The following is a 27,040-nucleotide window of genomic DNA, read 5'->3' as shown; positions in this document are numbered from 1 at the left end:
CTAGCTGATCTTCGTACATTAGGTGGGCATATTATCTTCTGGGGGAAGGGATATAGAAATGCGATGTTGAGGTGAATGTTCTGCCAAACTCACTTATTAGTTGATGATGCACTGAATCAAACCACTGCCTAAGCGAGAATTCTTCATTCCTTTGCAGAAAAACTAGCATGATGGGACTAGAGCCTCTAGCCAATACTGTTGCTACTTCAATTAGTATTTCAGATAGTACCCACCCAAAGACAGAAGAAGTTCCTTGTAGAAGAAATTCAGTCCTCTGCTGCCATGCTAACAGAAAAACAGAAAATAGGGAGTTTTCACTGAAATGTGATAGATGATAACTTTTAAAAACCAAATGATAAAAAAAAAACTTTTGTCAGTGAGCAAAGACATCCTGGTTATAGTTCCCAAACTCAAAATTTAATGGGTCTGGTTTACAGAAAGATTTCCTTTAAAGCAAAACTTACAGGAAATTCTGCATGTCTTCCTTATTGATAAAGAACACCTTATTTTCTTGTCTGTCTTATCTGCTGCATAATCTGTATGTCATTGCTTTGTATTCCGATGATGTAAAAATGCCAGGTTGCCTGTTGTAAAGTATACCTCTCAACTTTCTTAATCTTCTGTGATTACTGAAAACTTCTATTCCGTTGACTTTGTGAATCCTTGGAGCAAATAGGAATGTGAAGATATACCTGGCACTAATCAGGGATATAATAATGAAAATTACTAAATTAGTACACTGAGAGGAGCTTTAGCCTTATTAAGCTCATTTTGAAATGAGAGGATTTAGATAAGACTGCAATGAAGAAAAACTTCTGTTGTAATCCTTAAATGCAAGAAACCTTGTACCTTTTCACCTTGTGATCAGTACGTGACTGACTTGTATTTATTTTATCATGCCAAATCTTACTTTGTTAGCCTAGCCAAATACACTACTTTGTGCATCGTTATTCTGCTTTCTCTTCTGTATAAGATATACATCATAAGAGGAACTTGGAGGAAGATTTCATATAACAGAAAAACCCTTCTAATTACCTTTCTCTTTAAGGAGATGCCAGATACCCATTGCTTGGCCAGCCCCTGCAATACAATCCACCATCTTTATTACGTGGACAAGTAACAAGCCAACAGGTATTAAAGAGAACAATCTCCTGGCAACACTGAAAAAAAAAATTCAGTATTACCATTATAACCACCATGAATAGAGGAATATGTTACTGCATGAGAAAAGTAGTTGAGTGGAAGGTGCTTGCTTTCCAATAACGGTTTTATTCTCTGTTGATACTTCCCATTGTTCTTATTTATTGTATTTTTAAAAAAAAAGTGAGAAACATTTTCCTAAAATTCAGCTTTAGACACAGTGTAGATTATGGGTTTGGTTTTTTTTTTTAAGCAATATGCCAGCAGTTCCAAAAATCACAGAGAGAACGTTTGCTAGAAGGATTTTCTTTTCTTGAATAACAATTTAAAAAAAAATTAGAAAATATATGTGGGTATTTCTAGACAAAGAGTGGGTTTGTTTCTCATAAAAAAAACAAACAAACAAACCCAAAACATTAGTGTTAGCAAAGCTGAACAGTTTTGCCATCTATTTAATTTTTGGGACAGACACAGAGACCCCGTACCTCTACCTTGCTCAGTTCTACCCGAGATCAGCCAGAAGATGTGATGGATTGGGGTGGGGGGGGTGTTCTTCCAGGGTGATTTTTTCCATCATTTCCTGCCTTTCTTCTGAAGCCAAGGATTGAATGTGCCTGACTGCAGGATGGCTAAACTCCAAGACTAAAATTGGACATGAAAATCTTTTCTGTACCATGGTAGCACAGGTTATTTTCCAGACATTCCTCTGCACCATTTTTCACTGAGCTAACCTAGAAATTTTAAGATACTGGTCCATTGTCATTAAAGTACATAATTTATGTCAATCTTTCTAGTGTCAGCCTGGAAACAGACATGGAAACAGGGGAAAGAAACCAGCAAAGAAGGCTGCTTCAGCAGATCTTGGTGCAGGAGAACCAGGTATAGAATTGCTGATTGACACAGTCCTCCAGAAAAATGAATTATGGTGATGGGCTGGGAATGTGACAAGAAAAGCACAGGTGAGAAAAGGGCCAGAATGAAGAGAAATTGGACAGAAATGGACACAGCAAACACTGGAAACATAAGGATGGAGAGGAAGACTTGATTAGGAGAGAGGGGAAGAGGGAGGTTAAATGAGAAAAGTGTAGTTCTGAAGGCTGGAGAAAAGACCAGAGAAGATCAGGATTGGACAGTACTAAAAGGAAAAGCAAGTTTGTCAGTTTACTGGACGTAAGTTCTATTATATTGTTACATTAAATATTGTTATATTAAATATACGTACCCCTGGTTCCTTTTACTTGCATGAAATGTGAAATCAAACATAAACCACAAATTAGTTTGTACTTTTTTCTTTTTTTTTTTTTCCTTCTAATATAAATAAGCACATGGATTTGGGGGACATATTAGGAGAACTACAGATTAGCTCCTAGGAGTTAGTAAAGATGTCATCCAAATAAAACCTGACATTATCTACCTTCATATCTTTACTGGACAGAATTTTTTTTGCAAGTGTTTACCTACTATCAACTCTTTGCAGAAAGTTACAGATAAATCATCTTTTTCTAACAATTTACTGGAGAGGATTTTTTGAGAGAAGATAGACTAGTTTTTTAGCACGGTGATGTGTGAAGAGTTAACAGACAAAGCCAGTGAGATGCTCTAGTGAGTTCTCAAACCTGCTGCAAAATTAGGTGTTGATTATTTTATTATTTTTCCCTCTCTCTTTTGAGGGCCCTCTTTGTATTCTCAGCTTTTATTTGTACGCTTGTAGCTGTAAGCAGTGCTAAATGTGAAAACAAAAGGCTCTCTAGAATACCAGAAATGGAATGCCTGTGTATTTGGTATCAGCCAACTGGAGATACAAGTAGAAATATCTCATTTTCCATTGTGTTTGTTGTATCATTAAGTACAATGACCAATTTAAATTCAATGTTTTTCTTGTTTCAGTTGTGGGAAAAGTTCTAGAAATTACTGAACTGCCAGAAGGCATAACTCGTATGGAAGCCGAAAAACTATTTGGAGAACTTTTAAAAGTTGGTGCCAAGATTCGGTGGCTAAGGGATTCGCAGTGTCTGCAAACACAGCAGCAGCACCATCGTCGTTACTGTGGCAGCGGAGACAGTAGCGTGAACACTGAGCCATCCAAACCTAGTGACTTGGCTTCCACTTACACAGTTCTAGCTACGTTCCCTACAATGTCAGCTGCTCAGAATGCGTTGAAGAAACAAAGTAGTACCTCAGTGAACAAGTTCAGGCTGAGAACAAGCAAGAAGCACTACGACTTTCATGTTCTGGAAAGGGCTAGTTCTCAGTAGCAGTAATATCAGTGGACACTCAGCCTTTACTACTTCCACGTCCTCCTCTCCTTGATTGGCTTGATGTTATGGGGTTTCTGTTCTCTTCATAGAGACTCCTGGGATGTTTTGTCATACGACATTAGCCACTGAAGAATAAATAACCCAGTGATCCAGCAAGATGAAGAAAAAAAAATACAGTTAATCCCAGACAATAGCGAGGAATCATCTTTGAGACAGGCAGCTTTCTACAAGGAATGCTGTTGAAATGCCCCCTACTTTTATAGTAGTTTTGTTTTATATTTTTGAATTCTTGTATCAGATCCAAAGTTCTATTGTACAGCAAACGTTCATAAAAATCCATATTCAGATTTGTATTTTATAATCCCTTTTCACAGCCAGCACACAGCTGTCCATTCCAAGGCAGGAACCTGAGGACTGGTGGAGGGGAAAAGAGAACCATTTTCAAGGAATTACACTCATTTTCTAGCAAACTACCCCAAATCTTCAAGTTAACCTGTTCTTTGTCCCGTGTGTTTTTCTTTTTCTTTTTTTTTTTTTAAGAAAAAAATACATGTGATTTTAGTAACTAACTCCTTAGATGGTCATTTTCTTTTGAGATTCCTTCAAACAATGTCAAAAGAAATTACAAGTAGCTTGTACCCTTGAAGGATTCGCTTCTGATCCAACAAGTTAAATAATTATTTAAAGGGGAATATGAATAGGTTACAAAGAATGTTCACTGAATCACACTTTAATATTTCTTCTTTTTAGCAAAAGTGTGAAGAAACTAAAATGTATCTTCACAAGTGACAAAATGTTTGCACTTTAATTGTGTTCCCACCAGTATGGATCTCTTTCTCTTCCTTTTCACGCTAAGATAATTGTGTTTGATAAGTGCTGGAAACCTTTTTATGGTTTAAGTTTTCATCATTTGCAGATGCTCACTGGACATTAAAGATTCATTGCACATAAATGAAACAAACTTTTTTCAATTTGTGTAATTTGCAAGGCTGTACAATGTGTGCTGATGCAAGCCTTTTTCAGTTCAAGAAAATAAATGTTTACAAACACAAACTTTTTCAGTGCACTTGTTTAAACTTCTAAGAGTCTTCTGAACACATAGTAATGGTTTGGATACCTTCAAATGTGAGAAAAGAATGCAAATATAACACCAATACTAGAACTTCTCAAAGAACTACTATTGGCTGTTCCTCTTCGTGAAGCATTTATTTACATTATTCCGCCCTTCATCATTGTTAAATGTTTCCCTATATAAGTAAAAAGAGAGAGAAATTCATCAGACACCATAAGGGACTGCTCCTGGTTTTTTTATTTTTAGCACTGATTTGCTGTGTAGCTGAGCAACTACTTGTTCCTTTCTTAAGGCTCTCTCTTTGTAAAAGATGCGTTTGTAACTTCTGCAAGTGGAAACTCAAGGTAAATATTATGTTTAAAAACATATTTTACACAGGAAAAGTAAAGAATTTAGGTGCCTAAACCAGCATTAATTTTCATCTTGTATACAAAAAATCCTATCCCTGAACAACCAACCATAAACACATGAAGTGGCAATTCTTAAATACTTCACGTGATGAATCAAAGTACTTGGAAGAAAACTGACCTGTCTGGGAATAATGTAGCCTAATGAATTGGGTATATGGGACTTGATTCTGCAAAATGCTGTAGCAACGGGTATTTATGTGACTAAAGGTAAACTTAACTCAGATGCTCCCCTAAAACAGAGGGGAAAATGTTCAGCTTCAAGCCCCTAGGCAAAAGATAAATCTACTTATCCCTGTCTGCTTTTCTAAAAGGATGGTAGTTCTTGGCATTCGAGTTCGTATGCTACTCCTTGACTGAATATACTGCTTGAATGAGGGGATATATTTCTTTCTCCTCAGGTTGGATTGCTGTAGTGTACTGCACCCAAAACCAAAGATGGTAAGAACCTCAGCTTATGCAGATTATAATATTCCCCTCCTCTGAATAGCACAGAGATAACACGACTAACGCACAGGTTCTGTCACTGCCTCTTGCCGATTTCCAGTACTACTTTAAGTTTATGGTTTTAATCCTGTAAAAGTAGTTAACAGATTAAAGGTCTGTAATGACAGGTGTCACAACCCAGAGAGACAGCTGCCTCCCGTGGCTAACACATTCCAGGACAAGATTTTTCATAGATGTAGAAGAATAGTCAATAGCTGAAAGCTTCCATCCATTCTGAATGACTTAAGAACTAAATCTAACATCAAATCAAACCATTTCCAAAGGATGCTGTGTGACTTGCTCCGTTTCATAAACTTTGCCCATAATAACCAAAGAGAAGAAAATGTAATGGGAGAGGTAAGCATGGAGAACACAAGCAATCCAACCAAAAGGAGGGGAGGGATACACTGATTAGGAACAAGGCCCAGCAAATATTTAATTCTTGCCAAGTAAATTGCAAACTTGAGTGCAAATTGCCCTAGAAGAAAAAGTTAGAACACTTAATAAGCCAGCTGTATTCTAATCCTGAATCTGATACTTACCTACGATTACTGCAGGCAGGTCACCCTTTCTGAGTATGTTTTCCTGTGTTAAACAGGGGCAGTGACATTTTTTTGAACTGGACGTGCTGATACAAGCCACACAGATACAATTAACAGGACTTTAGAAGCGTCAAAGGCCTCTGATGTCTACAGTGGGCACAGAATTCAAATATTTCCTCTTTACAGTCTTATTCATTCCTGATTTTGTGCTATTTCATGCTGACTCTAGTAAGTGAACAGGGTGTAAACTCATCTCACCAAGACCATTTGTACCTTCCTGGCTTTTACACTTCTGCCCCTTTTGGTTCCTTAAAACGCACAAGCCTAGGGACCATGTACAAAAACCTGGCACTACATTTGTTCCATAGATTTGGATCATGTTCTAGAAAGCAAATAAATGCACTTTATGGTGTGAAATAGCCATTGTATGTAAAACTAGCATTCTCAAGTGCTCTCAACAAATCTAGTACTCTAGTGTATTTGAGGTTCCTGTCATTTAACATTAAAGCCATTTTTAAAGCAAATAGTGGCAAAAGGAATTAAGTGGGGACTTAAATTATGTTGCAGTAATTTAATACATTTCATTTGGTTGGGAACATGTCTTATAACTTTTAAAGCTGAGGAAAAAGCACTAGGGAAATAACCAGAAAAGCCAAACAAATCTGGCTATTACCTACTCTACCAAAGGCTACTATTTCTTGATTTTAAATTAATGCACTTGTATTGTGCACAGATTCTGTAAACAGATTCAATGTTATTTGTGATATTACAGTGAAAATGATAATTCAAAATTAAGAAAACAAATGTAAGCCCCATATTCTGGCAACACTCAAAAGTACATGGCCATGAGGCTGGATTCGGGTAGATCGTAACCGCACACCTGAGAATCTACTCTCAGCCTCCACATGGCTGCCAAACGACAGCCTACGTTAAAGTGAAACGTTGGTAATGGGCGTCTTGCATCTTACCTAAGACTCCTCCCTGGGCAAATTTAACCTATTATAATCTGAAATCCTTTTCTTTCACTCACACACATACACTTAGAAGACGACATAAAAAGAAAACTGGTGGAACATCTACAAAGAAAGAAATCTAGCACTGTGGTGTACTGAAGACTAATGCTTAGGTGTTTCTACCTGCAACCATCCCTAGTCCTACTGGCCTTTTGTAGCACGCACATCATGTTTCAAGATCCAGGTGGTAATTCACTAATAAAAATATCTTCCTTTTTAATCCAAGTAGATCTGTGCTGTTTTGGGGGGGAAAATTTAATCTCTTAAAATGTAAATGACTGTCTTGCATTGTTTCCCATACCGATTGCTGAATTTGATTTTGTGTGTTCATTTTAACAAAGTAGCTGACCTTTCCACAGGAGTAATAGATGTAATTTCAGTCAAATTTGGCTCCATGTGTTCTGAAGAGTCTTAGACTTGCAATAGCAAATGTTCTAGAGGTGGACTGAGGCTTCCTCAGACCTTACAAAATCTGATTACAAGCTATTTGGGAAGCAGCCTGGATGTGGGAGAACCCTTTCAAAATGGTGTTCAAGAAAGGCTCAGGAAGTTACCCTCATCCATGTACAGTTTTCCTTGTCTCTGTGTGGTTCTTATTTGTACACACACACACACACACACGCGCGTACATGTTTGAGATGGTGTAACCCACCCAACTTGCTCTCTCTGTCCTGCCTTACAAATGTTCCCTATGTATAAAGCAATTTGCCTAAGTCAGCCAGGGACTTGGCAGCACACCAGGGAACTGAATTCCGCGTAATGCTTCAGCTATCAAATTATTTTTTCTTTTTTTCTCAATAGAACTTTCTACTTACTAGTTACCCCTCTCTTTTCCTAGCCCTACAAATTGAAGACCTCTCCCAGGGACACCTGCTCTAGGGGCTCTCAGATTAATTATAGCAGCAGAGGCACATGCAACAGCAGCAACTCAGTGACCCTACAGTTAAAGAATTATACTTTTTAAATTGTAATTACTTGAGAAAGTAATATAAATAGTTCCTGATGATGGAAAAGATTGTACACCCTCATGAAAGTTGCCTATCCAGTCATTAGTAAGCCCTTCCACTTTTATGTTTAAACAAAATTTTTTCAGCTTGCTTGTCGTGGTGTAGGAATTTTTGAAAATAGTATTTGCAAAATAATTTCAAAAAAATATGGTGTTCAACACTTCACCCACCCTTCTCATGCAACTCGGCTTCCAACTTAGGGTTTCAAATGAGGTGCAATAAATGCAAACTACAGCTGTTGGGAATGAGAATTAGTGCAACACATCCAAATTCTTCATAGAACTTAAGATACTAATACACATTACAGCCTAACCTCTTCCTCTGTATGCATGTGTGTAACAGAGATGTCTTTTTGTTCATCTCCAAAAAATTTACAGTTAATTTAGTACCATCCAAGCTTTGGCATTGTTCTTGAATCTGTTTTGTACCATGAAGAAAGAAAACCCAACCATCTCAGCAGACCAGCTATGGTGTTTTGATGGTTACTTCTTCAAGAAACTTGCAGAAGCACAATACCTGTATGCAAAGCTTACCCAGTGAGCAGGATTACTGTGACACGTTTTCCACATGCTGCATCTTGAGAGAAGTAAAACAATTTTTGTATATTGTTGTTAACATTGATTTGCCTCTTCCGACTATAGCTTTGTAGGTTTTTTAGTTGTCATTATCCAGTGACTTTTCTAATTAAACTCCAGGTTACCCAAAGTACAACAGTGAAAAGCTTTCCAGGCTGAGAGTGTGTATTTTTTGGCCTTCAAATGTTTGACAGTATCTGCCTCAGTAATAGTTACCCAGCATACATAGCAACAGTCCTAATTGTTTCAGAAAAACTTAAGTGCAGCAATTTTTCCAAAATGATACCATCAGAGCACTTGAAAGAAAGTGTCCTGTCCTCGTTACTGTGATATGTCCATCAGAGACTGTCTGCCTTTGATGGCTGCGCCCCCACTAAGGCTGTCCTTTAAACACAGCCGCGGCTGCGCCGTCCCAGTCACAGTCCCTCTCACACAGCCTGGCTCACCAGGGAGCATGGAAGATATCCTGACCTCACCTCCTGCCACTCACGGAGGATCTGTGCATGCCACACTCTCTACTTTTTGACATATTTAGCAAGGATTTCCGTCAAACAGTTACCACCTCCATCATTTTTCCCCTCTGTCGCCCCCTTGACCTTCCCAGGGTGGATGCTGGGGCCAGGGTTAATTCTGGCCATCCTGCCCTCACAGCCACTCACCACAGTCCCTGGGGTGCACAAGGCGCACCCTGCGTGCATGGGCCCCTTTCTCCCTGCTGCTGCCCCGAGCCTGCCTCAGCCATTTTGCGGCGGGACACAGCTCAGGGGCGCGGCACTGCCGTGGAAACGCGCGAGGCACCAAGGCGTCAAGATGGCGCCCGGCCGAGGCGAATCTGCCGCCACCCCGCGCGTGGCCGAGGGCGGGCACGCGCCGCGCGCAGATGTCAATCAGAAGGCGACGTTGGGCCGCGGCCGCTGGCGCAGGCGCGCGACCAGCCGTTGGTGCGGCGGCGCATGCGCCTGGCGGCGGCTGGCAGCGCCCGGGGCCGGCGGCACCATGATGTGGTTCGGCGGCTCCATCCCGGCCGCCATCGCCGCCGCCAAGCAGCGGAGCTCGGTCTTCGTCGTGTTCGTGTCAGGTACGGCCCGGCCGGGCCGGGGCGGGGGGGCGGTGCGGTGCGGGGCGCCGGGTCCTGCCCGCCCCCGCACTGACACAGCGCCTGCGGCCGCGGCGCCTCCGGGTCTGGAGGGGGCCGGGAGCAGCCGCCGCTCAGGCAGGCCTCTGCGCTGCCGTGCCGTCCCTGAGGCCGACCGGGACGGCCCCAGGCTCCGGCGGCGCCCGAGTCGAGCGCAGTTCCCGGCCGCTGCGCCGTGGGGTGCCGCTGCCCGCAGCCTCCCCCGTCAAGTGGGCCCGGCCTGCCCGCGGCCCTGTCAGCCGGCGCTGCTCGTTCGCTCGCCCCCGGGCGGAGCTTTCTGGAGGCTCCGCAGCGCCTTCGCCAGCTGTTGCTTCCCCGCCTCCCCCTCCCGCCGTGCAGTGATTTCTGCTGTGTCAGTACGAGTGCCTGCTGCCCGGCCCGGCGGTGCGTGGCCGGCTGTAGGGGTGTCCCAGCCCCCCGGCCTTGCCCTTGTTATGGTGTATCGTGGCTTTCCACACTGCTCTAGGCAGTGAAATTAGTTGTTTCGATGTTTCTCTTTTCCCTTCGTTATATTCTTGCGTAAGCCTGCATTCAGTTCTTACTGTTGTGACTTACTTAGCTTGTGTACAGTATCCTTTTTCTTTCGAGTTACTGATACTGTTTGTTCTGTAACTGAATGGTGATTGAAACCTATAGAAACTCATACTGTCTTTGTGTACGTTGTCTTTCTGTCTGGAAAAATGAGAATGGGTAAAGGGAAAGGAGGACATTAGACAGGCTCTTTAACTTTCTTTTTGTGTTTTTATGTATGTGTATGTTGTTTGTTTTTACTATTGCCTTAAGTGCTTGTGGCTTGAAGTTCTTTAGATGCCTCATGAAAAAACAACCACGCTAAACACCTGACTAGTGTTGTTCCTGTAAGAATTATTGAACCACGGGATTCACTTAGATTCAAGGAGAAGTTCAGTCCCAAAGGGGATGTGAACAGAAAAGTAAAGTGCGGTTAAGTTCCGTTGTTGACGCAACTCTCCTTACACTTGGAGAACAGCATTTTCTACTGGATAGTAAACATACTGCTAGAAATCAAGATCATCTCAGCTCACAACATGCTGTGTTGGTATTGAAGGAAGGGATGGGGTAGTGTATGCAGGCTTTAAGGCAGCATTTTAAAGCCCACTAATCATGATGGCAGGTGGGTGCGATGATGTGAAAGCCTTTTACCATTGGATTTTTTTTTTTTTCATAGTCATACTTTAATGTGTTTACCTACAGCGCCTACCTGATAGCTCTCTGCCTTCATAGTCAATAATGAGATGATCATAGCATGTTGTACAAAATGAAATGGAAAGCCAGGTGGTAAACAACAAGAAACTTCTGATACAGGTGTTTTGCAACACTTCACATCTTCACCTGTGAAACAGAATGTGCTGTGACTTAGTTAAAGGCTGATCTTCCCCCCAACTCCCTACTCAGGGTTAAAAGTTTTCTACTAAATTTCTTGGATGTTTCAAATGCGCTATATTGTGTTTGCGTGGCAAGGTTTTGGTAGCAGGGGGGCTACAGGGGCGGCTTCTGTGAGAAGCTGCCAGAAGCTTCCCCTATGGCCGATAGAGCCAATGCCAGCTGGCTCCAAGATGGACCTGCTGCTGGCCAAGGCCGAGCCCATCAGCAACGGTGGTAGCACCTCTAAGGATAATATATCTAATAAGAGGAAAAAACTGCTGTGCAGCAGCAGCCGGGAGAGAGGAGTGAGAATATGTGAGAGAAACAACTCTGCAGACACCGAGGAGGGGGAGGAGGAGTGCCAGAGCAGAGATTCCCCTGCAGCCCCTGGTGAAGACCATGGTGAGGCAAGCTGTCCCCCTGCAGCCCATGGAAGTCCATGGTGGAGCAGATAGCCACCTGCAGCCCGTGGAGGTTAACAGTGGAGCAGATACGCACCTGCAGCCCAGGGAGGACCCCATGCCAGACCAGGGGGATGCCCAAAGGAGGCTGTGACCCTGTGGGAGGCCTGGACTGCAGCAGGCTCCTGGCAGGACCTGTGGACCCGTGGAGAGAGGAGCTCACGCTGGAGCAGGTTTGCTGGTAGGACTCATGACCCCGTGGGGGACCCACGCTGGAGGTCTGTTCCTGAAGGACTGCACCGTGGGAAGGACCCATGCTGGAGCAGTGCGTGAAGAACCGCAGCCTGTGGGAAGGATTCACGTTGGAGAAGTTTGTGGAGGACTGTCTCCCGTGGGAGGGACCCCACACTGGCTCAGGGGAAGAGCGTGAGGAGTCCTCCCCCTGAGGAGGAAGAAGCAGCAGAGCCAATGTGTGATGAACTGACCATAACCCCCATTCCCCGTCCCCTTGCGCCGCTCGGGGGGAGGAGGTAGAGAAATCGGGAGTGAAGTTGAGCCCAGGAAGAAGGGAGGGGTGGGGGGAAGGTGTTTTAAGATTTAGTTTTTATTTCTCATTATCCTACTCTGACTTTTGATTGGCAGTAAATTAAATTAATTTCCCCAAATTGAGTCTGTTTTGCCCATGACAGTAATTGCTGAGTGATCTCCCTGTCCTTATCTCGACCCAGGAGCCTTCTGTCATGTTTTCTCTCCCCCGTCCAGCTGAGGAGGGCAGTGATGGAGTGGCTTGGGTGGGCATCTGGCGCCCAGCCAAAGTTAACCCACCACAGAGATTTTTTAATATTAATTCAGTACCTATGAGTATTTTGAACTTGATGCATGTGTATCAGGGATTGAGAAGTGCACATTGTAACTCATTTCCAATATTTTTTATGAAACTAAAATTGTACACAAAACTGGCCATTTCTCTTAGATGTCCATGTTGACTATTTGGATGTAGGAATATGTAGATATAGCGAGTGGAGATAAATTTATGATTCAGGGATGTAACTGAGTTTTGACATTGTAGTATGCTGTAAGGATTTGATTTGTTTTGTTTTGCTTGTTCTTATGAGTCCTGAAAAAGGGTGAGTGTTACTTAGGGCGGGCATATCTCCAAAATGAAAGTGTCGGAGAGTTCTGCCGAGTTCTGGCCTACCCTAGGAACAGTGGGATCAGGGCAGCTGACCTGTGATGGAGCTGGTCGCGAAGCAGTTCTGTTATGCCTGCTGGGAAAGGGAAATGGGAAGCCCAAGGATATACTTTCTCACCATGTGTGGAAGCAGGTGTGTTTGAAGGATGCCGAGTGCTGAAAGAATAGACTGGTTTTATGCTAGCAGTGATTGGGTTTGTTGTTTGGCTAGATCCACGTACAGTTGGTGGTGATGGTAGCTTTGAGCCTTCGCACTACATGCTTGCCCGTAGACACTGGAGACAAGCATTTGAAAGCAGCTTTCTGAGCAGGAAAACATGCTTTCAGGAGCGTTCAGTGTTTCTGTTTTGTTTTGTACACTTCATCCAATAATGTATATGGGGACAAAAAATTAATAAAGGAAAAAAATTAGTGAGAGGAAACAGAAAATATAAATTAACTGTATTTTAGGGTGGCCACTGTGGAGGATAGCTATTAGATATAGCCTTGACAAAAATTACTGAATTCTGGTAGGTCCGTCTCTGTTTGCTTTCTGCTACCATCTGTCTGTCCCTCTCTCCCTCTTCACTGCACTTCCCTAAACAAGCGCTAGAAAACGAAGAACTGGATTATTCTTTCTGGCTCTAGAATATTTTCCAGTCAAGCAAGGAATAATGTGGCTATTTTAACAATGAGGTGGTGTTTGTGACTGCAACTGCATGTTGTTCAGCCAGTTTTTTTCTTCAACATTTTTGTTTGTAGCTATAATCCTAACATTTTTTTACTTCAGTTTTTAAAACCTTCACGGCATAGTTCTGGTGATGCAGTTGTGTAAGCGTAGTAAAGATCCTGTTGAATTAGTGAGAAGTTGCAATAAAAGGTTGCTCCATACTCTTCCAGGGAGCATGAGGTGAACCATGTCTGCCTTACAAAACTGATTTTAAAATATTAAGATGAGGTGTTAGATTAGAGGCTTCTGCACAGCCACACAGAGCAAGGAATTGTCTTTGAGGAGCAGAAGAGTTACTTTGTGGCATCAAATAATTGCTAGTAGGTTCTGCTGCTACACACAGAAAAAGTATTCCTGATACTGAAACAGGTCTGGTGAATGTCTCTGGTACCTTGCTGGTAGCTGTTCTGTAGATGGTTTTCTAGCCTGCAGATAGAAAACTCCTTTCACATTTTGAGTTATTAATGTAAAGTTATCGTTCGCTTGGTATGAAACCTCCTCAGATGCAGCCTCTGTTCTGACTGAAGTGTTTAAGATTATTCTTTCCAAAAGTTATTGAGGTGTTTAAGATTATTCTTTCCGAAAGTTAGACATGTTAATGAAAATGCCAGGCCACTCCAAAAAAGTGCTTTTCAGAAGTGAAAAATGAAGGGGGGTAGGGGAGGGGGAAGAAAAAACCTCCAAGCTAAAATGTTTGTGTTTCTTTTTAGAAATGTTTGTAGAAACACTCCTTCCTTTGTTCATATCTTTATTTTTAGATTTTTTTTAGAAAACACTCATTTGAAATCAACAAGCCATTTGTTAGTGTTTTGTATCCAAGCTGTTTCAAAGCACTCAAGTTAAATATGTGAAATGACGCAGAGGAGGAGGTGGTGAACAGCTTAATGTCCCTGCTTTCTGTCATTTCCAGAATGGGCAATCCTTACTCTTACTGAGTAGTTATGAAATGTTGGACATTAAGTCAGCTGGGCCTATTTCTCTTCTTTTTGAAAGGAAAACGCTTTTCCCTGATGACAGTGTGCTGAGGAATAGGGGAATTAAAGTCCTTTGACAACCTGTGATGGTTTTGAATAAGTTCCTTGTATGGGAACTAAATCGTTGCAGAAAAAGTGTCTCTTCCAGTTAGCTGAGTCACTTGAGAAATGATGGGTACGTTTTCCCTATGTAGATATCTAAATTTACCTGACCAAATGTAAGAGATTTGCAAGTGCGACTGAGAATTATGTACAGGTCTTTTATTGCCACTAAGTGAAATAAGGGGATGGTTTTGTTTGAGAAACATAAGAAATCTGAGAGTCTTGGGAATTGGAATTCTGAGATGGTTGTGATAGCTCGGTGTTTAGCAGAATTATGAATTACGTCAAGTTCTGTTCAGCTTGTCCTTTTGACTTTTCTGATGCTTTTCCTGTGTCCTGGCAGTTTTCATTTCAGGATGTAATTACTACTGCAAAACTGTAATAAATGAACCTTAACCCCCAAATGAGAAAGGGTTATCAAAACAAAAAGGTGTATGAGAATAAGCAACTATTCTGCGGTTAGTCACAATATTAAACTGTGCTTCATGGCATAGAGCTTTAAAATGTGAGTTATCAACATTTTCATTCATGGGTCGCATCTCTCAGAGACTGTACTGTGGACAGTGGACAGACTCGTTTGAGTCTTTAGCATTCTTTCTACTGCATCTGTTTGTATGGAAAAGTTAGTGTTAGGCAAGCATTTAGATATTTTTAGTAGCCTAATCAGATGAGCACGTGTCCTTTTGAAAAAGTGTGGGGTGAAGCAGCTGTCTGTCTCTGAGCATTTGGAAATGGGGGAGGAGGCCAAACCACTCTTGGCAGAACAGCTGCATCCATTGACCACAGTTGGAAGCACTGCACTTAAAGCAACGGGAAAGGTTCCTACATAAAATATCCTAAATATTTACTTGTGTGTGTAGAATAATAGTAATAGAGATGAATACTTTCTTACTTGCTCCAATACTTCCAGGGAAAGATCAATACATATGGTTGCAAAACACTTTTCCAAAATTGGTATGTTTTTGATACATGGCTCTCTGAGAAGCATTGTGGCCAGACAGTCATGGCCTTAAGGCAGCAGTGCTTCACCAGGGCACTCCACGTGTAACTCCTGATCTTTAACAAGTAAAAAATACTGCATGAAATGGCAACTGGGACGAAACAAACAAATGGTTTGTTGTTGTCATGGAATAATGGACTACTATACTTCTGTACTTGTGACTCAAATTCTTCATCAAGAGTACAGTCGATTCCAGGCTGCTAGGAAGTAATACAGATTGAAGATAAACAAATGATTGCAGGCCAGTTTACTTGTTGAAAGATGGTTAATATTCATCGGAATCTATTTATTAACCCACATCCTTACTGAACCAGTGCTTTGGAAGATAAATGTATGGTTTGGCGTGTTTCATCTGATTAAAATAACACTTCTGAATCTGTGGCCCCAGAGCACCTTTTCAGCTTCCCTTACTTACGCAGCTCCTCTTCTACTGTTATTCCTGTTTCTCTGTGCTCCTCACTCCTTTTCCTCCCCTCCTGCTGTTACTGTTCATGTCAGGAACTGGAATATAAAACTAAGTTACAAATAATCCTGCAAATAAATGTTTCTTGGTTTATGTCTTTTTTTCACGCCATCAAATGTGAAACCTTGTCTACTGAATTATTTACAAGGAGTGGAAAAAATAGTTTTATCTATTAGCAGCTGATGTACCAATATGTAATTAAACTTATAATGAGGGGTAAGCAGTGGGTAATTTTAGCATATTAGCAGGTCAAGCTTAATGTCAGGGAGAAACAATGGTTCCCTCTGTGCTGTGGGATCTCCTTGCATATTATGAGAGTATACTGAAGCAAATTACTAAAGTGTAAGCATACACACTGTAACATGAAAATGAGGTCCTTTGGTAGCTGTGCAATTAGATGATGCCATCAAGCCAATCTTCGAACTTGCCATCACCTCCAGTTCCTCTATTTCTGTTCCATCTGTGTGGTCCAATCCCTTCTGCTCCCTTGGACCAGCTCACCATGCAATTGAATGGCGGCAAAAGCTACATGCTTGCTGGCTTGGAAGGATTTTTGGTATATTAGGTTTTTGGCATGTTAGCAAGGTGAATCGGCTGGAGTGAATTGTCTCCAGATTATCAAAAAAAATGATAAACTGACTTGAAAATAAATCACGAGAGTGTCTTTCAAAGGTGGTTTCAAGCAATTGAAGCAAAGCTAAAATCAGATGGGAAACAGTAATTTGTGGTGGGTTTAGCTTCACAGATGTGCTGTATCTTGCAGGTGAGGATGAACAATCTACTGAGATGGCTGCAAGGTGGGAAGATGAGAAGGTGACTGAAGCTGCCTCAGATGGTTTTGTTGCTATTAAAATCGACACCAAAAGGTTTGATCCTATTCTAATTCTGTCTCTTAGACAATCTTTCATTGATGATGATGAGACTAAGAGGCTTTTGAAGTCCTCGCCCTGATTTGGAGGTAGTCTAAATATATGGTTCCAGAGCATAAGTGAATTCAGTACTCCTGAAGCCACTAGAGCCTGAGAAAATTTCAAATTTCCAAATTTACTGTTGTGTTCTGCAGGATATTCATTGCGTATTTCGGACTGTATTTCAGTACTAGTAAAAGAATGCTTGAGGTTGTCCTTTTTCAACAGGAAGAGATGCAAAAGTTATGTAAAAAAGCTGGAATCAAAATGCCTACTATCGAGGCAGTTCTTGATTTGCCAAGTTACATAATGAATTTAAAAACTCTCATGAATTCAGAAGGATAAAAATCTGTAAAGCCACAGAGAAAATGTGTTTGTCTCTATTGTAACACATAGAATAGAGAAGCATTGAAGTTCCTGGGTAATTTACTCAGCTATTTTTGTTATGTTTAAGTGTTCCAGTGCATGTGCAGAAAGTGCATTGGCATTTCCCAAAATGGTATCATTTTGAAATGCTCTATAGACATTTTATTAGACTTACTATATTATTTGCACTCAATAGACTAGATGTCTTTTTCCTGAATTGCTTCTTAGCACTGTTTACCTAAATCTTATATAGTCAACTGTGATAACCAGGGATTGTCACCATGTCAACACTTATGCAAAATGTTAATGAGAAGATGCAATGAAAATTTGCTTTTAGTGTTCTCTCGAGTATTTAAATAGTTTTGTGTGTGGCGGTAGGACATTTATTTTTATGATGAAAGACTTAACCTGAAGTTGTTGCGAAGTGATTGCTCCTCCTAAATGAATATTTTCTTTTAAACAGTGAAGCATGCCTGCAGTTTTCTCAAATTTGTATCCTTTGAGATCAGTTTAGATGCTACATTATGATTACAGATAATTGCTCTTTACAAGTTAATACTGTTCTTAAGACAAATATTTATAAGCAACGTTATTAAAAATACTTCTTATGGCACAAAAATACGCAATAAACTCTGTAGTTAAGATACCATCTATGTATTCAACTTATTGTCAGTTCTTAGAGAAAGTGAACAAGTTGGGGTTTTTTAATGTTAATCCTATGTAATTCTCCAAATAGAAAATTATCCAAAGCTTTATGTAAACAAAATAACCCTTTGGTATTACTAATCAGCATTAGAAAACAAACAAGCAATGCTTTAAATTATTAGCTGCAGTTCAGAGTTACAGAGGAGGAAGAACAAGTAGTGGACTGGGTTCTATCAGATACACAGGTTTGAAATTAGGTAAACATCTGCCTACCTTGAGTGGGTCACTGCATACAGTTCAGGAATTCTGTATGATGCTGAGAAAGGGAATTCAGTACCTTAACTTGGATTTTCTTAATGCTGTAAAGAATTCATTATTGTCTACATAAGATGTTGTCTCACAGTAAAACAAAATCTTCTAAGTCAAAGCATAATCGGTTGTTGGATATGTGTGTGTTGGAGAAAGATATTTTGGCTTAAACCATTTCAAAGAAAAGAAGTGGTACTAAGCAGTTGTATGTAATGTTTCCAGCATTTTTGTTAGCGTCTTTTTTCTTGTTCCCTCGGCACTGACTACTGGCAACCAGGTAGAGATAGAATATTGGGCTAGAAGCTTCTGTAGGAAGGACTTCGGCTTTACTTTTAAAGTTACTTTATGAACTTCTGTCATCTGTTGCCCTTAACTGTTGCTGTGCAGATCCTGTAGTGTGCGTTCCATCCAGTTTTTTTATAGGAGACAACGGAATCCCTTTGGAAGTAATTGCTGGCAGCGTTTCTGTTGAAGAGCTTGTTACCAGAATCCAGAAAGTTAAACAGGTAACGCTTGCTAACAGACTGGATCTTTCAGACTGAGTTGGGTGTGCTCAAGGCAGGAGATGTCCCTGGCCCTTAGCATGTGCCTTGGGGAAATACGAATTACTGGTTCTGTATCCTTTCAACCACAAAATCTGCAAACTTAAATTCAGTACACAAATTGAGTAGGTTGGAAAGCACTATGCAGAAGTGCTATGTTATTTTTTTGTTTCACAGATTGGTTTAGATCATCTGTGTAACATCTACAGTATTGAAGAAATATGTCAAGAACTCTAAACTGGAATGACATACTGATTACTCTTTCAATTCATACATGGTTTTGTAATATTATTTTGTAATGTGGATTTATAAAATTATACTATGGAACATAATATAAATGTAGATAGTTTTATCACTTTGATTTCAAGTGTAAGACTAAAATTAGGAAAAAATGTGAAATGTATGATTGCATCATACTCAACAATATGTGGTAATTTTAGTTTTATATTTTAAATAGGACGGATTCTCCAAAAATAATTTAGTCTTGACCCTTGAACCTGTGGAAAATATTCAAAGTTTCATAGTCTCTTCCCCCCCCCCCCCCCCCCCCCCCCCCCCAATTTCTTAGATGCATACAGTAAAAGGGCAGCCTCTGGAAAATGGAAGTCAGTCATCTGCTCCCTGTCCCTCCCCTCAATCTGATGGTGCTCCAGAAAATATGCAATCCAGAGCAGCAGAGTTTTGTGACTCCTCTGAGTCTGTTATGACTGAGACAATAAGACCTTCTGCTGGTAATGGTTAGTATTTTTACACACATGCTAGCTAATTTGCTCTTGAAATTAAGAACGTTAATTCTTAATAAAGAACGTTAATTCTTAAGTTGTTATATGATGGTGCATGAAAGGCAATATATTGAGTGGACCTCTTGAGGAAAAGCTTGGGTATCCCAGAATGCTTCTTGCAAGTCTAGAGGGAAACATAACTTGTCATTCTGCTCAGTTTTAATGAGTGAGAAATGTGTGGTTTATAATACAATAAAGATTGTGAATGCTTTCTTGAAATAGGATTCAACTAAAAAGGTTTCTTTGGGTTAGTAACCTGAAACCAAATTGTTGGGGGGATGGAGCCTAAATAGCAGAACCTCATAGCTCCTTGAGATATCCTAGTTGCTGCGAATTACGCCTAACAATGAGCATAATAATTTTTTATGATAAGAAATATACCTTTTATTTTTCTCTTATGCATTACTTTCTTGTAAATCACTTGAAGGTGGAGCAAATTCAGGTCAAGCAAGCCAGGAAGCAACTAATTCTTCAGATGAGCAAGTGAGTGATGCTCAGCCTGTGAATGATCTTACGCTCAAAGTAGAAAGGTAAGTAATCTTTTGCAGACTTTCTAATGTATTGTATTTGTTTCTCAGGAGGTGATTTTGTTGGTTTTTGGTGGTTTGTTTTTTTTTTTAACAAACAGGCTTAATTATAGGATTTTTGGTGCTTATTCTGTTATCATTTGGCAAACATTTATGTGGTCTTATTTTTTAGATGTCTGTGACAATACTAGGGTTGATACAAAAACAGCTTTTAAATTAATCTCATTTCTCACATACTCTGAAAGAAAAGGGTAATTTGGAAAACTGAAGGTGTTCTCCTTACTTTGATCTAACTTGAATACAGACAATATGTTTGCTGCAAAAATTTTGAAGGAGTTAAAACATTGAACTGAAAGCACTTGAAACTGGGGTAAAAAAAGTGCTAACCTATATTTTGTACAGAGATGCCATCTTATTGCTTTTTCTTCTTGTCTCTTTGATGACTGTTTGTAGTCTAGGCATATTGAAAAAGCCAGCAGAATCCTATTCTGAGACTCTTCTTTTACTTTGATCAGTGAACAGTAATGAGGTCTGATGAACAATGCTAGTTCTAGGATTTTAAAGTATGGTGACCAGAAACACCTGGTTCCATACGTGGTTCATTCATTAAATTGATTGTTTTTAAATACAAGATTTTGTGTATAAACTTGGTTTTTAGCATCTGTAAGACTGACACTATTTGTAATATCCTATCTAAACCCCGAAACACATACTTAGTAAATAGGATTATTTATACTGCTAAAATGTATTTTAAAACTTTTTCCACATTTAATTTCAGTTTTCTTCCAAAGTTGTTGGACAATAAATATAATTTTTACTTACCACTGATAAGAAAATGTAGTCAATATTTTAATATAAATACCAAAGTTCCTTTCTAAAATGTGCATTAATCTTAAATTATGCCATATTTGCATATATCTACAGCATTTCTTTCAGGGGGGAAAAGAGACAAAGCTCTGTGATAATTATAACTTCCTTTTTAAAAAAGCAAAACAGCTACCATACAAACAAAATTTTTCTGATTATCTGACTTCTCATGTTGTTTGCCTGCCCTTTCTCCAAACTTAAAATATGTTGTAAATTACTATATTTTTTTAAAGACAATCCTTATTCTAAGGCACCTTTCTGGATAGATGAGACAGATGCATGTACATTTATGTCAGTGCTATGTATTATTTGCTTTCCATTTTAGGAAGTGATGTGCAGAAGAAACCAGATGGCTTAAATAGCTAAGAAGAGACTGAGATGTAGTGTTTCTGTTACCACAGATCATAAATAGTATTTGCGTATTGTATGTCTTACAAGTTGGTTCAACAGTAAGAACATGTAAGATTCTTTATTTACTAAGTGGAAAAGGACAGAAGGAATATGTTAGAACTCCATTAAAAGTTGGAAACTAGGTGGTGAATCACCACCTCATCTTTTTATGGATGGTACACCCGCATGTGAATGAATCATTACTGTTACACTAGGTATTAGCATTGTGTTACAGTTCATGTTCATTTTCATGTGTTCCGTTCTTCTGTGTTTGCAAATGCTTCACTAAAATTTTAAAATGTTAATAACAGATGCTGCAATTTTAAAACTTTTCACTTTATTCTTAAATTTAGAATAACAAAAAAGCTTGAAGAAAGACAAGAAGAGAAAAGGAAAGAAGAAGAACAGGTAACACAAAAATGTAAAACCACTTGCAATTTTTTTTATACCCTTATTTGAATAAATGCTTAATTCCTTTTTAAACAAATGTACTTCAGTCTTGTCTTACTCTTGTCCAAGGCAATTTTGCGGTCCAATTTTTATGTCTCTGATGTTTATTCAGAAAGAAATTAAGAAAGAAATTGAACGGAGAAAAACTGGTAAAGAAATGTTGGAGTACAAAAGACGACAGGAAGAAGAATTGACAAAACGTATGTTAGAGGAAAGGAACAGAGAAAAGGCAGAAGAGAAGGCTGCTAGAGAGCGTATAAGACAACAGATTGCCATGGTAAATTTTTCATTTTGGAAGATAGCTTGCCGCTTCTCTCTCTCACAGGGGCCACCGCCGGTGTACTAAAAGGAGAGATTTTCTCATTCAGTGAAACTTTGAAAGATTGTCCATTTCTCTGTTTGGAATCCTGTGGCCTTGTATTGTAACAACTTACGTGTTTGGGGTTTATGTAGCATTTCCTGTGTATAAAATGAAGCTTCTGCTTTCATATTCATGATGATCTTTCCTATCTGAACGAACATACCAACTTCTCTGTCATATTGCTTGAGTCCAGTGGAGAATTATCATTTAAACATAAAAATAATTGCAGTTTAAGCATATTTCTGGAAGAAAAGCAAGGGGATATTTAATTGTGGAACATGCAGAAGAACACTGATCTCAAAATGGTGGTGGGGATTATTTTCTAAGTTCGTACATATGTGTGTACATATATGCATATAAACAATTCGTAACAATTGAAATCCCTCCTCATTATTAGGTTTTGGCCTAGAACACTTAGAACTGTAATCGTGTAACTTGTCGTAAGATTTTTCCCTTTATCTTCACTGGAGTGTTAGACTTGCATGGGAAGATCATCTATTAACAGGTATTTGCATGAAGTGACTCATTGGGAAGTGTGTCATCTTGGCTAATGACATGAGGTTGTGCAGTTTGGCAGTGAATAATTCTTTGCAGCACTACTGTCTTCTAGTTGGGTACTGAGTACAGATTGTAGTTCTCTGTTTTAATGAATATTAAGCTACAATTTATGGTAAAAATTAAGGTTTCTGTTTGGTCCTTTCACAGGATCGTGCTGAGAGAGCAGCTCGCTTTGCAAAATCGAAGGAAGAAGCAGAAGCTGCAAAAGCTGCAGCTCTTCAGGCTAAACAGGCTGAAATAGAGGCCAGAAAAGAAGCATCTCAAAAGGAGCGAAGGTGAGTTCCTGTAGAGAAAAAAGTGTATATTTTTGGGGAGAGAGGTAAAGAAACTTTACATAAACTTTAAAGAGATTTCATGTACAATTGATGCTATGTTGAACTTTTTAAATAGTGACATAAAAAGTTGGCTTTCTTTTATATTATTTTATTCGTAGCTATTTACATGAATATTATGTTCTCTGATAACTTTCATCCTTTTGACATTCCTGATTATGAAGCACTAACCACCTTTCCTTGTGTGTTATTTTAGTTAGATAAGAGCTTTTTCTGTCTGATCTTCGATTTAAATACCATGTATAATGGGGGTAGGTGGGGAACTAGGTAAGGTGAGAGTGTGATAGATAATGACTGGACGGAATGAGGAGATGATGCCAGTACTGCGGTGGGGAGCAGGGTGCCGACCCAGCTGTTTGGCTGTGTGCGCAACTGGCTTGGATTCGGCGAGGCTTGACCGGGCTCATCAGCTGTCTGGGTCAGAGCTGTCTCCTGCTGTGCCCGACACCACTGTTCTAAGAAATAATCTAAGCTGTAGAGACCTTATGTGGAGTTACGGAGCTACCGTCAGTCTAGTACTGCGTCTGAACAGAGGGCAAGCATGGGACTAACGGCCTGTGTTGGTGTTGAAACTCAAACAGTAATGCTGGGCCACAGCTAGTTGAACATAGAATTACTTGCCAAGCCAGTTTAAATGTTTGTGCCCTCATAGTACAACTTCTTGAAAAAAGAGCAAAAGTGATACAGGCTACACGAAATAAATATGGTTTATAATTCATTTGTTTATTAACTTTTTGCATGATTAATCTAAATACCTTGCTTGAATGGTGATGGGTCTTGGGTTCTGATAAAAACCAGAGGAGATGCATTGTGGTATGTAAGCAGATGGTTACCAGCTGTGGATCCAAACTTATGACCCACCTGCACTGCCATAAGTAGGATGACTGTCCCTCCCTTCCACATTTCAACACTACCAAGCTAAAGGCCCAGGAGCGTTTGTCTGTAACTGTTCATATGCTGACTGACCCCGATACATGTCCTGCAGTGCAATAGCCAGGATTCAGTTCCGCCTCCCAGATGGATCTTCCTTTACCAACCAGTTCCCATCTGAAGCACGACTGGAAGAAGCAAGGCAGTTTGCTGCACAGGTAAATTGCTCTTTTGTCTTCTCAGCTACATGCTGATTACAACTTGGTGTAGCATCAGCTAGTTGTTGATTGCGGTGGAATCATCATCACCTGCTTTCCTTTTGTTTATTTGAAGGGGGTTTTGGGAGCAGCCTTTCCCAGCACCACCAACTGCCTTTGTATTACTGCAGCATATCATTAGTTAGAGGTAGTAGGACATGAAAAATTCTTAATTTCTCTGTATGAAGATGATTGATAGTTTGACACAGAACTCTTGGGTCAATATGGCAGGGTATACTCAGCTGGCAAGTCTGCAGTTTTTGAAAGTGAACAGTTATAAATAAAATGTTTTCTTTCTATTTTCACAGACGGTTGGTAATGCTTACGGCAATTTTTCACTGGCGACAATGTTTCCCAGAAGGGAGTTCACCAAAGAAGATTATGGAAAGAAATTACTGGAGCTAGAGTTAGCACCCAGTGCGTCAGTAGTGTTGCTGCCGGTAGGTGTTGGGTTTTGGTTTGTTTGCTTTTCATTTTCTTGCAAACAGCAACACTGTGGCTGTATAGCTACTTTGAGTTGGCCGTGGTAATATTTGGCTTGAATTTTGGTCTTTTCTGTGTCTAAGACAGATTGCAAAATTACTTTAATTTTTGTCAGGACTGATTTGGAGAAGGATTTTTTCTGAAGCAGATAAATGGTGGTACAGATATTTGTCCAGTGTGTAACCAAAGGAGGAGTTCTTGTCTCTACTGAGCTGCTTCTAAATTATGTATGAAATACTCTGTCTACAAGAGCATGACTTTAATATCTGACAAGTTTGCTTTATGTGTTCGTGACCAGGCGGGAAGACCTGCTACTTCTGTTGTTCAGGCTTCAGGCGGTGATCTGTGGAAGCTCTTGGGCACAATACTTTATCCTCTCTTGGCAGTTTGGAGATTTATTAGCAACTTCCTGTTTACGAGTCCACCCCCCTCACAGTCTACTGTGAGATCAGCTCATCAGCAAGACCATTCAAATCCTTCCACATCCGGCAGCATTGAGCAGAGCAGGTAATCAAAACTGTGCAAGGCAGCTGTTTCTCAAGGTGCTTGCTGGAATTGCTTTCATCCTGTAGTGGGGAACGGAACTGTATCCGTCTCTCAACTGCTGCCCTCTCCTTGTAGTTTCTGGCCACTGCCCTTCCATCTGGTTCAAAGGGATAACCTGGCAGCTGGTGAACTGCGCGGCAGCTCTGACTAGGATTTGTTGGGTTTTACATTGTGATTAAGCAAGATCCTTATTGCTTGCTTCAATTTCCAGAGTAGAAAAAGCATTGCCTTGCAGTCATTTATGAATAGGAAATTCAGCTGTAACTACAAATGTGGGCTTCACTTGAGCCGATATTATTTGGAAGATAAAAAATTTGAAAATTTGAAGTCAAATTGTTATGGTATGGTTGTACAAGAAACTCAAGCAACTGAAGTCTGATTTTGGCAGTTAAGGTTTTGTACTGCCTGGAGAATGAGATCTCTCCTGTCCAGGAGAGCTGTTAGGCCGTTTCACGTGAAGCAGCCACGTATCGCCTCAATGACAGGTGCTTTCCAGGGGAAACGAGATTCTGTCCATTTGTCTGACTGCTAAATGACAAATTTTCAGCTGGGTATTGCTTCCCAAGCAAAAGGAAACAAAGGGCTGAAGAAAACTTATTTTTGGGGATGAGAGAAGGAAGGATGCATGATTTGCATTTATTGCATTTGCTTCTCTTGTGTAATTATTACCAGGGGAACTGTCAAACCTCACTGTCATTTGTACCCTAGGCAAGCAGTCAGGAAACGAGTAGTGGAAAAGCGGGGGGAAGACTTCAAAAAAGAAGGCAAAATATATAGACTGAGGACTCAAGACGATGGAGAAGATGAAAACAATACTTGGAATGGAAATTCTACACAACAAATGTAGTTTTGAGTAACTGCAGTAATCACTCTCTGGCTTTTTTTTTTTTTTTTTCTTTTCTTATTTGATCTAAGTTAACTAAAGCTTCTGGACAAGTGGGGCTTATTTTACACTGACTGAATTACTTAATTCTTATTCCTGTAGTGGAGTATGGAATAAAGTCACATAAGTCAGAAAAATCGAGCGGGTGTAGCTGAGGCCTAGAAGCAGGGAGTTAAAAAGACTGAAAATCTCCATCAGCTTTCATAATCATTACCCTACTGCCATAGAAAGGCACTTTTTAATCTATAAATATTCTGCTACATAAATTTAAGGGCCAGATATTAATATAAAGGTCATGGTAGGCAATGACTGATTAAAATGAGGGTTTCGGAAGCACTATAAGTAGCAAATCAGGTAACTAATTTATGTTTAACTTTTTTCTTGCTTCTGCAACTGCAAGCAAAACCTTGTAGTTTTTAATTCCCCAAGCACTCAATAAACTATTTTCCAGAAAACATAACTGTCCTCTCTTGTGAGGTTCCTCTGAAGTACTTGTGTCACAAGGAAGCAGGCAGTTAGGATCATACACTGAAATTTAAAATATAGTTTTTGTTCCAGTTTAAATGATGTTACTTGGGAGTTGTTCATATTAAAATCTGGTAAAACACATCTGAAATAGTGTTTTGGGTCCAGGCTATGGTAGAAGAAGAAAAAAGATGGGTCTTTATCACATGAAATGGAAATGTTGTTAGCAGGGGGCTGCAATACAAGAGCCTGGAAGCTTCTATCTTGAGGAGGGGTCATAGCCTTCCTGCACGGAAGGACATCAACCTTCCTTCCCCCACACCAAGCATTGTGCATCCCCTTGTTAGAGACCTAAATGCTACAGCTGTTCTGCACTGCTTCGGATTCCTACTTAAAGGAGATTTAATTAAGTATCCATTCTGTTCAAATGTAAGGCATAGTACTAGGGCTGCTTCCATTATTTTTTAAAATAACTTATGATACATAATTAAAAAAATAAAGGGAAGGGGGGGGAAATACAGTAGCTGCAATAGAACAGTACGTTCTCCTAGACCAGTTTTCGCCGGTATAGACACTAACTTGTCTTAAAAACACTAAGAAGCAGTAGGGTTTCTAGGGGATGCTCTCAGATCCCTTGTGA

General features: G+C 40.1%; 2 protein-coding genes across 9 annotated transcripts in view; both read left to right on the top strand.

The window, feature by feature from the left end:
• Positions 1-4,451, top strand: part of R3HDM1 (R3H domain containing 1) — a 53,476-nt gene extending 49,025 nt beyond the window's left edge. For all 5 annotated transcript variants that reach the window (XM_075152739.1, XM_075152737.1, XM_075152738.1 and 2 more), the window contains 3 exons: positions 1,049-1,131; positions 1,935-2,019; positions 3,028-4,451. In XM_075152739.1, the coding sequence (XP_075008840.1) occupies positions 1,049-1,131; positions 1,935-2,019; positions 3,028-3,395 (536 nt within the window). In that variant the 3' untranslated portion in view covers positions 3,396-4,451. The remainder of the gene's footprint in view (positions 1-1,048; positions 1,132-1,934; positions 2,020-3,027) is intronic.
• A 4,970-nt stretch (positions 4,452-9,421) lies between these two features.
• On the top strand, positions 9,422-26,395 carry UBXN4 (UBX domain protein 4). Of its 4 annotated transcripts, none has more exons than XM_075152726.1 (13): positions 9,422-9,578; positions 16,623-16,725; positions 17,597-17,625; positions 18,475-18,593; positions 19,198-19,366; positions 19,839-19,941; positions 21,549-21,603; positions 21,758-21,922; positions 22,712-22,839; positions 23,882-23,984; positions 24,332-24,463; positions 24,805-25,013; positions 25,761-26,395. In XM_075152726.1, exons 1-13 carry the CDS (start codon positions 9,497-9,499, stop codon positions 25,897-25,899), a joined length of 1,536 nt encoding a protein of 511 aa, XP_075008827.1. In that variant the 5' UTR covers positions 9,422-9,496; the 3' UTR covers positions 25,900-26,395. The 4 variants fall into 4 exon arrangements, with proteins under 4 accessions (XP_075008827.1, XP_075008829.1, XP_075008828.1 ...); XM_075152728.1 differs by having other exon boundaries at positions 9,431-9,578; positions 19,854-19,941; XM_075152727.1 differs by having other exon boundaries at positions 9,431-9,578; positions 19,845-19,941.
• The last annotated feature ends 645 nt before the right edge of the window (positions 26,396-27,040 follow it).

This window comes from Calonectris borealis, chromosome 6 (genome assembly GCF_964195595.1).
Source record: "Calonectris borealis chromosome 6, bCalBor7.hap1.2, whole genome shotgun sequence".
Taxonomy (NCBI): Eukaryota; Metazoa; Chordata; class Aves; order Procellariiformes; family Procellariidae; genus Calonectris; species Calonectris borealis.
The sequence above is the reverse complement of the archived record's forward strand: the minus strand, read 5'-3'. Positions and strand labels throughout refer to the sequence as shown.

Bases quoted from the DNA above. Each gene is read 5' to 3' on its own strand.
- UBXN4 (XM_075152726.1), top strand. From the start codon at position 9,497: ATGATGTGGTTCGGCGGCTCCATCCCGGCCGCCATCGCCGCCGCCAAG. The intron at 9,579-16,622 runs GTACGGCCCGGC...TGTATCTTGCAG, and splicing joins CTTCGTCGTGTTCGTGTCAG to GTGAGGATGAACAATCTACT. The intron at 22,840-23,881 runs GTGAGTTCCTGT...CATGTCCTGCAG, and splicing joins GCATCTCAAAAGGAGCGAAG to TGCAATAGCCAGGATTCAGT.